Source organism: Monopterus albus, unplaced genomic scaffold (assembly GCF_001952655.1).
Source record: "Monopterus albus unplaced genomic scaffold, M_albus_1.0 scaffold101.1, whole genome shotgun sequence".
NCBI lineage: Eukaryota > Metazoa > Chordata > Actinopteri > Synbranchiformes > Synbranchidae > Monopterus > Monopterus albus.
The window spans coordinates 1,270,609-1,280,682 of record NW_018127981.1 but is presented as its reverse complement, the minus strand read 5'-3'; the positions used below and the strand labels follow the sequence as shown (position 1 = coordinate 1,280,682).

At 42.4% G+C, this 10,074-nt stretch overlaps 1 protein-coding gene across 3 annotated transcripts in view; it reads right to left on the bottom strand.

The window, feature by feature from the left end:
- ube2e2 (ubiquitin-conjugating enzyme E2E 2) overlaps nt 1-6,903 on the bottom strand; it is a 24,310-nt gene extending 17,407 nt beyond the window's left edge. The window contains exons 1-3 of one of the 3 annotated variants that reach the window (XM_020609707.1): nt 6,689-6,903; nt 5,213-5,396; nt 4,239-4,289 (exon numbers count right to left, since the gene is read on the bottom strand). In XM_020609707.1, the coding sequence (XP_020465363.1) occupies nt 4,239-4,289; nt 5,213-5,388 (227 nt within the window). In that variant the 5' untranslated portion in view covers nt 5,389-5,396; nt 6,689-6,903. Of the gene's footprint in view, nt 1-4,238; nt 4,290-5,212; nt 5,397-6,073; nt 6,208-6,688 lie in introns of those variants that run through there. The other 2 variants (XM_020609706.1, XM_020609708.1) reach the window with 2 other exon arrangements.
- Nucleotides 6,904-10,074: the final 3,171 nt, after the last annotated feature.

Genomic DNA, 10,074 nt, shown 5'->3' with positions numbered 1-10,074 from the left:
CTTTGATGACATCAGCAGGGGGTGACAGCTCTGTTTTGGACATCAAGGGGACATTACATCACACCTGGAACATCCAGAGACAGGAAAGTTGGTTTGTTCCAGCCTTGTAATAGAGCAGCACTAAAAGCAGAGTGACATTTAACAGTCAGCTGATCCTCTGATCACATACCAAACAATGCAGGGCTGCAGCTCAGGACTACTTTCATTTTCAATTTATCTACTGATTATTTTCTCAAATGTAATAAAATCCTTCAGCTTATGGTGACAACTTAAATAGTTCCTTGGTTTATTATCATGTGTGACAAAAAAAAAAAGTTATAATCTGACACTTAAGATGCTGGAAACAGCAAATATTTGACAATTAAGTTTAAAAATGATTATCAACATGGTTACCAATGGAATAATGTTAGCTTAATTAGCTAGAAAGGCTACAGTTCTGCTAGGGACAGTTTCAGCCAATAAAATGGAGAAATGATAAGCTGCTTTTATTTCCTTCTGTTTTAAATCAAGACCCTACCGTTCCAAAAAATTACTCAGCATTTTAGTGGTAAATCTGCCACTATTATCAATGTAAATCACTCTGAACTGAAAGCTCGACTGGCTTAACAGTAATCACTGTACAATTCTGTATATTCATAAACTGTTAAGGTGCCTTCACTTTGTAATGTTCACATCACCACAGGAACTATTATGTGATTAAGTTTTGCAAATTGCTCTTTTGCTATATCAACTCTCCTTCAGCCTTCAGTAAGAGGTTTGTTACATTTCCCAGAATGACTTGTGACAACCTGACAGAGGAAGGGGGGGAACTTTTTACTCACAATACACCAAGGGCTGCGGCTGCAGCTGCCTTGGGAAGAGAAATTGCTATCTCTGCCTCTTCTGCACTGGATTACTCTGCTGTGATTTCTGAATGTCAGTGAACAATAGCAGCTTAAAAAATGCTCTTGCACTGGGATTCAGATGGGTTGACACTAGAACCTGACATTCACTATTATGCTTTAGGCAGCTGAACATTGCTCTGCAATTACATCATAGTAAATATAATGAAAGCGACTGATCCATCGTGTACTGGTCCATCAGTGAGAAGAAGAGAAAGACCTCAAACGGAGAGGTAGATCAGCAGTAACTTATTTTAACAATGTCAAAGTGGCATGTTTGGATTTCTGCTTGAAATGTTGGCGTCAGCGGTGCAACGTTACAAAGAAGGAACAGTAACAACTCACAACAGCCACACAATAACAAATGAATGCTGTGATTTAGCCTCAATGCAAATGCACAAAATAGTAGTAGTGAAAAAAAAAAAGAAACTGAGAAGCAGAAAGGGACATTTTTTGACAGGAGCGGGCAGAGGAGTAAGATGTGCAATGTGACATCACCTTAAGATCTAGGGAATTGTAGCCGGTTTTTCTGACATTTTACAAACAAAAGAACTGAGTTACTAGTGACAGATTAATCAGTCACCAAAATAATCTTGAGTTGTAGAGCTGCAAAAACTAATCTGACAATTGGTTCATGGTTTCAGTCATTTTTAAAGCAAAAATGAACATTTTCTGGTTCCAGCTTTCCAAATGTGACAATTGACCAATATGTAAACACAACATCTTTAATTACCTTTTTTGTTAGTGAGGCAAAACCAGCGAAAAGAAGAGATAGCATCACCTCTGACAAATTCTTTTTTCACCATTTTAAAACACCTCATAAACTTAAGAACAAGTCAGTTAATTAGAATAATAATTAAAAAATGAACCAATAAAAAAAAAATCAGCAGTTGAAGCCATAAGATCAGGAATTCAATATAATTCTTATAGATAGATGTGTAGGAAGAAATTATGATTATGATTCTGTCATGATGTCATGACAGAATGTCATGATCCTCTTTTAGCACATCTCATCAAATTTTTATTCCCAATATTACAACATGCAGGCAGGGAAACGCTACTCCTATCAAACCCTGCTTCATTTGCATTAATAGGTGTAAAGGCACAAGCTGCCTTACAATACACTTGAAGTGTATGACAGTGAGAGTAACTACCATGTCCAATCCTCTTGGGCTTCAGAGTGTTCCTGTTCGTTTGACGCATGACAACTGCCAAGGTGACAGGCGAGCTGTCACTAAGCTCAGAGTGAGGTAAAGCTTGAGATGAGAAGAATTTAAATACTAGCCTGCGTTTTCCAAGTAGTGACATAGCATCACAAAAGGTGTCAGCTCTGTTCACACTGTACTGAAATAGATTTTTAACAACTTGAGCATTAGCCTAATATCATAGACTCTTTATAGTCACAGACAGCCAGGAAACATTACTGTGTGATTTATCAACACAGGCAGGTCACTGTATTAACAGTTGGTGCTATTAAATGCAGCTGAGGGTTAACACTGTAACCTCAGATGGATGCCTGAAGAAAAAGCGTGGGTGTTTTATTAATCAAGGAGCCACCGATGTTTCTCTAAATTAGATCCTCAACGTTTCCAAGGCGTTAAATGGTAAATTCTGACTGTTAGCACACAATTGCTCTGATGGACACGAAGCAGGGCTGCCCACTTTGCAGTGTGATCCTCTCCACAGTCGTGAAGGTGATGTCAAAGAAACTGCAGGTGATACAAAGGGAACTGCAGATTGTGGCTACATGAAGAGGATGGCAATTTCTCTTTGACTAGGATAAAGTGGCGAGGGACTCTGAAGGGCTCCTCAGCCAAAAAACAGATGATGTGACAAACACCAAACTGGCCCCCAGTGAAGGATTTGTCTAGCACACCAAAGTGAATCTCTTTAACGCCTGGAAAACAGGTGCTTCCTGAAGGGGGCCAACAATCTGCGACTCCATAACTTCTCAGGCTAACCTGGCCAGGAGCGATGAGCATGCAGCATACAAATGACGCCACTAGCTCCACGGTGTGACGCTCATTCATGCGAGAATATAAATGGTGCTGTGATAATTTTTGCATGAGAAATTTGTAGTTGTGCGCATCTGACCCTCTGTCTTTGTTAACACAGGACTAATCTAATTGTGTGCATCACAGAAAACACGATTAGATTTTGATATCACAGAATGGGGATGCACACACAGAAAAGGATTAGCTTGAAGAAGCTTAATTGTTTCCCAGGCAACTAGTTTCCCCACTAAGACGATGACTGTGAAATTTCCTCTAGCGATTATTTTACTTTCAAATGACTTACTTGTGTCCTCCAGCTAAATCCTTCATGTGAGCCAACCCAGTTTTTTTTTTAAGGGGTGGAAGGTGGTGGGGGGTAGAAATAGATTAGAGTTCTCGAAGAAAACAACATCTTCTTTAGCCTCCAGTACAATAACAAAACTGGGCTATGAGCTGGAATAAAAAGGTTAGCTCAATGTTTATCGTTAACGATGGCAGGGTTCTGATGAGACCCAGCAGGGGTGATTAATTCATGCAATAACCAAGGCTGTCTAGGGTCCAGTAATGGCCAATCGCCAGATGAGTCTTACAAAGCTGTTTTCGTTAATCATTTTAAGCAGGTGCCCATGTATAAATACGGGGGATCCAAAATTGTCAGAAAACATCAGCATCGCCCACAAGTGTCCTCACTCTCGCAAGACCAGCTTCCATTTTCTCTCTTAATTTGCTGTGTCGATTCACATAGTAATTACTGTGCAGGAATAAACAGAGCCACGATCGCTGACAATGTCACTTTGTATGATTTAAGTCAATAAAAGCTGGCTCCTGCACTTCAACCCACAGGCATGTCTTTTGTGATGACAAGAGAGACTGATGCACATGTGGTCTGCCACTCACTCACAACCATATCTCTTCCTCAAAGGGGCTGAGAGTCGCAGCAGCAGCACACAATAACCATTGTCTGTGGTAAATCCCCAACAGAGCGAGGGGGGAACCACAGGAGAATCGAAACAGGCTTTAAAGTCACACTGCCGCTCGTTTTTCCACCATTTCACTGCAAACATAGCGCTGTGATCTGCAAGGCTGGGTTTTTAACAGAGATTGCAGCGTGCATTATTCAGCAACAACAGCACCAGAACGCTAATTCACCTGAGATTACCAACTCAAACAAAAAACACAAACAAAAGCATTATGAGAGCAGAGACAAAACCGAGAGCATTACAGTGTGGTCTTTCCTTTTAACAGACAACAAGCCTTGAAATGAGAACATTTCTGCCATCTACATTTATTACTGCTTGAGCATCTGTACATACTGGCTTAGGAGTCATTAGAAAAATGGTTTTAAAAGACAGGATCCCCTTACCTGCAGTTTGGAGGTGGGTCTAGTGTTATTTCTGCAAGCTCTTTCTGAATCCTGGAAGCAAAAACAAAATATTCTTTTAAAATGCATGCTTGGATGGGCAAAACACTACTGGAAAGAGCAGGCGTTTCTGTAGCGCATGTGGCCAATAGAGGTACATGTTGCTCAAACACGTGGACCTACAGACATGTTAACAACACAATTTTCAACATGGCAGGGTGTAAGTGGGTGTTTGTTGTCCATGTGAAAGGCATAAATTATGTACATTTATTAAGTTGGTATGTTTGTGATCTGTCACATTGCTGTCACTTGTCTGTGTTGTGCAAACAAAATTAAAAGGAAAGATAAACACAACCACTTTGATCATTTGCAGCAAATAACTGTACAAAATATTGATTCAGACTATGAAGGGCAACTGACAGCACATGCTGCTGTGTTAATATAAGCACAGTCTTTACACAGCAGTGAAGATGCTCCATGTTACAGCCCTTGTTTTGCTGAAGGCCCCTTACAGAGGCTGTTTTTAAGTGAAGCACAGAGATGTTCATAACATCAGTCAGTGTTATAAAAAGACTTAGCAGCCTGAGCCAACCCTCTGCTCAACTGATTGCATAATTCTGTCATCGCCTGTCTTTTTTGGGAATAAGTGTTAAGACTGGTGGAGGTAAGTGTCGGTGGTGTAGGGGAGACACGAGCACTGCAGAGCATGAGGCATACCCATTCAAACATAAAGGCTGGAATGGGGATATTTCATTCAAGCGACAGCAAAGACATCGAGTGCAGAGCTGTGTCAGTTATGTCCTCACTGTGGGTTTAGCGTCACACTGAAGAGCATGGATGTTTGAAATGACAGTGCCTGTGGGACAACAGGCTTTTTATGCAACTTCACACACCCAGGGCGCCTTTATTTGAACAAATAACCCCTATGTAAAAGCTGCTCTCCAAAGCCAGATTCAGGCCTTTATTTTTTCCCTTACCTCTTGGCACTAGTTGAAAGTTTAGCAGCGGTTTTACTAGAGATCTTGGTCTCCTTCTTTTTGGGCTGTGCTTGCTCTCGCTCTTGTTCAGGTGGTACAGATTCCCTTTGTTCAATATCCGAGCTTCCCCCGCTGGTGCTGGGGCTATCGTCCGGTCTCTGCACTTCGCTTGACATCGTGGGCCCTGAAAGAAACAGACAGAATGAAATAATGTCATATCACAACCTGTGAATTTCCACTTCTACAAAGACATTACTGTCAAATGACTTGTCTGTGCCATCTCAGCAAATGGGAAGATCTGAGGGGAGATGGGTTTAATTTAATCATTCTAAAGCTGGATGTGGTTGAAAGATAAAAGAGGGCAGGGATGTGTAAAGTGTGAGCTGATGAAAAGACATTTGTCAAAGCTTACAGTGCTGTGAATTTCAGATGTATAGGGCCCTTGTTAAGAACAAGCCTTTCAACTAATGAGCTATAGAGACTATGTAGCATGGGGAAATTGAGATTTATAAAAACAGACTCAATTGCTGCCCCTTGCCCAGGTTTTTCTTGTTCTTTAAATGTGAAGGAAAGGGATGATATGGGTTGGTGTAAATAGTATGCCCCAAAAGACGGATAAAATAGCTCTATATAGCCCCGCCGAATGAGTAAGAGACATATAATCAATGGCAGATTGAGAAGAGATACTTGAACATGAAGAGGCCATCTGAGAAGACGGACATGGCCCCTGGTTTTGTTTAACACTACAAACCAGGCGGTAGACGACGGTTAAAATAAATGTATTAGGAAGGCAGCATAAAAACAAAGCAGCCAAATAACAACTGATAAGCAAGAAGTGAACCGAAGTGGCGGACAGCTCGCCTTTCCAGGGGGGCGTTTCACGGTGATGATGGGTACATCAACGGCTGAAATGGACCCGGTTCAGTAACCGCTGGAGATGCCAGGGTCGATGCGCAGACATTATAGTCCATAAATAAAACAACACAGCCTGGTTAAGAGCTTTGTGTGTTATTATTAATTACGTGGTCAAAGTGTAACCGAGCCGTCCTACAAAAGAGATCATAAACAGTACTGGGAGCTAGCTAACGTTTTCAGGCCGGGGGGAGGAGGCGGAAAGTAGGATGCGTTACGTTACTAATGGGGTATTTACACAAGAAAAGGGAAAAGCAGAACAGGCCTCGATGTTTTAAATTCAATGAAAATACGCATAAAGAGGGTATATTTTTCTGCGGGACTCATCTGAAGCAGGGGCTGATCGCGGGGCTGATGGAGGACGGCAAGCAGCAGGGCTAGCTGAGCCGCGGGAGGAGAATATGCGGCAACCTCGGCGTTTCTGGAGTGTCCACATATGCGTAGAAGAGCAGTGACCCTGGCTCGGCACAAAGGGAGGCTCGTCCCACACATCTACCTCCCCCCCTCCTCCTCCTCCTCCTCCTCCTTCTTCAAAACGACACTTTTCACGGGACATTTACTTACTTTTCGCATATCTACGAGGGGGGGCTTAACGCGTGTGTCGATATTACCTGGCGACTGGCCGTCGATGCTGAAATTCCGCGTCGTAATCCCAAGGTACCGAAAAAAGTATATCCTCACACGGCCGTCTGCTCGCTCCCGTGTCCTTGCTATTTAACTGGAGGTAGCAGCGGCAGAAAAGCGATTACAGAAAACTGAGGCAGACCCGGACCGCCTCCATGCGCGCTTCCGGCCCGCGCGCACCGCTCGTGCACGTGAGCTGCATTGGTGAGAGAAGTAGCCTGCACGATTCCAAAGAAATAATAGTCTGAATTAATAATTAAACATAAGAAAACGTAAAGACCGCAATGTTAGTCCAGTTACAGATCAACTGGAATTCTCTATAAGGTGTCTATCACTGTCTTTTGTGTGCAAGCAGAGGCGTAGATAGAAATAATGGGCTCCATAGTCTAGTCCCAGTACACCACTTGCCCCCTCCAATTAAAAGGGTAACTACAAACAAAATAACTTTTTAAGGTGTACAGATAATCATATAGAGTTTTGTTGACATTTGCTGTCCATACAGGTGAATTTCTTCCATACTGTGTGTAATAACAGCATTTTCTAGTCAAATGTTGCCTAGCTAGTTTCTGTCATTGGATTTGACAACTTCACCCACTGCCAAGGTGTATAGAAGAGAGAAAACCAAACTGGTAAGGCAAAAGGTCCAGCAACTTTAACGTTAAGATCAATCACTGTGTTTCGGCTTGTAGCCTTCATTGAGGTCTGTGTGACAAAAGCCATTGAACTCCAGATTATGCACCTGGAATCAGGCCCAGACTTTGTCGAGAGTTGCCCTTTCACACATATAGTACACAACAGGAGATAGTCTGTGTCACATGTGTTCTCATTTAGTTGAAATACTGTATGTTTGTTTTAAGCACAGGAGATGCAGCTGGGTAGAGTAGAGTACGCAGGAGGTACAAGATATGATGAGGTCATGTAGCCAGTTTGTAATTTGGTCACAAACAAGTGAGTCTTGTACCTTGTCTGATCATTCTTGTGCTGCCTCTTATCAACTTAAGTTCCAGAATCTCACTGCATCTCCAGTTCTTTGGTGTCTTGTAAATAACCATTTTTTTAACCACTGGATGTTTGTATATTTCCGATTTCGTTCGCATGATAGAACGTCATCAATACGCACAATAGCTCTGTGTGAATATTTTGCTGTATTCTCACATGGGCTCATTCCAGCTCACTTGGACCTTATGCGGACTTTGTGCTGGAGAGCTGACAGGGTAAAGTTCAACGGTGTCTGCTGACTCAGACGTTTGCGTTCTCACACACAGTTCCCCCAGGTAGTGTCTAGAGAATTTCAGGGTTTCGGCGAATGTCTGTAACTGGCTAAAGACAAGATTCCAAGGTTTATTTTCTCAGAATCCCCCAACCACCTACATTAGCTTATTAGCATTAGCAAGCCTGATAGGTGTCAAGATACTAAAGTTATGTTGTATATCAGTAAGATTTATTATTCAGTACAGGAGGTAAACATAACCTACAGGCATGCAGAAAAGTCAGCTGTTTTCAGAGTTTAACAATATATTTAAGGCTGATGAACAGTAATTTTAACTGTGAGAAACAGTGGTGCTAGTGACACTTTCCCAATAGGGGATTGGAAGTTCACCTTGACCCCTGAAAAAGACCTGTTTTACATAAAATCTACATACATTTTTAGCTTTTGGTGAGTTTTCTGTTTGTTTGTTTTACCTCTGGCAGTTTACCTGTGTTTGTATACCATTTAAAATTATTCACCGGACTTGAACCGCTTAAATGTCAAAATAAAAACTGGAAAAATGGAGGTGACCCCAGTCTTTTGAACAGTTGCATGTGAAGTGAACTACTCATTATATTGTTGAGAAAGATTCTTTTCTAAAACTGTATTTTTAGTTATAAGTGTAGTTACAAATATCAGTGGAATTTTGAATGATACTTTCTTACTTTTGGCAGAAAACCCAGAAGTTCTAGTTTCATTTTGGCTTTTTGTTTTGTTTTTTGTTTTGGCAGGTCATGCTCACTGACACAGTCCCCACCCCTAGAATGGCTCAGCAGTGCTCTTTACTTGACAGAATTGGATGGTTCTGCCAAACCAAGATGGTAGCTGGGTATCCCTGGTTTTCATGATGGAAATATGAAGCTTGGTTTGCTGGTTCTCATTATTTTAATAAAATGGTCCAACAGTGGTGAATATTCAGTACCTATGTGATCATGACTGGCAAAGCCCCCCACTTTTGATACCTTTTTGAAGGATTTAAAAATGGTATAATGAGCATAATGGCATAATCATAATGGACATCACAAACATAAGCCATAATTAAACTTTACAGTGTTAAACTTGTGCTGTTAACAAAGTGCTGTCCCATCTCTCATATGACATTTAGAGTCCTCATGCTCTTCTGCACATAAGCATCTTATGGGATAGATTGTTGGAGACAGAAATTCACATGTACGTATATGACTGGCAAGTGTTCACATCGCTGATTTGGGAGTGTGCGAAGGTTACAGATTGACCATGTAATATCCATTACATTTGAGATTGCTACCTTGAACAATGGACCACAGCTTACATGATGCATCTGTGTGAGTGTGTGTGTGTTTTCAGGTGCTTTAATATTATTAAGAGCCAACTCAGACATGTCAGCGCTTTCAGAAAAAAGGGTTCTTGAATGTTGAAATGAACACAATCTGTCCATCCATCCATCCATCTTCATCCGCTTATCTGGAACCAGGTCGCGGCGGCAGTAGTCCAAGCAGAGCCCCCCAGATTTCCCTCTCCCCACACACCTCCTCTAGCTCCTCAGGAGGAACCCCAAGGCATTCCCAGGCCAGCCGGTAGACATAGTCTCTCCAACGTGTCCAGAGTCTGCCCCGAGGACTCCTCCCGGAGGGACATTCATGGAACATCTCCCCAGGGAGGTGTCCAGGGGGCATCCTAAACAGGTGCCCAAGCCACCTCAACTGTTTCCTCTCAACCTGGAGGAGCAGTGGCTGTACTCCAAGCTCCTCACGGGTGACTGTGCTCCGCACCATATCCCTGAGGGTGTGCCCGGCCACTCTCCGGAGGAAACTCATTTCTGCCTCTTGTATCCGCAATCTAATTCTTTCAGTCATGATCCAAAGTTTGTGGCCATAGGTGAGGATAGGAATGTAGATCGACCGGTAAATTCACAGCTTCGCTCCTTCAGCTCAGCTCCTTCTTCACCACAACAGACCGGTGCAAAGACCACATTACTGTGGATGCCGCACCGATTCGTCTGTCAAACTGCCACTCCATTTTTCTTACTTAAACTCCTCCACCTGAGGGAGCAGCTCACCCCCAACCTGGAGAGGGAAATCCACCTTTTTCCGATTGA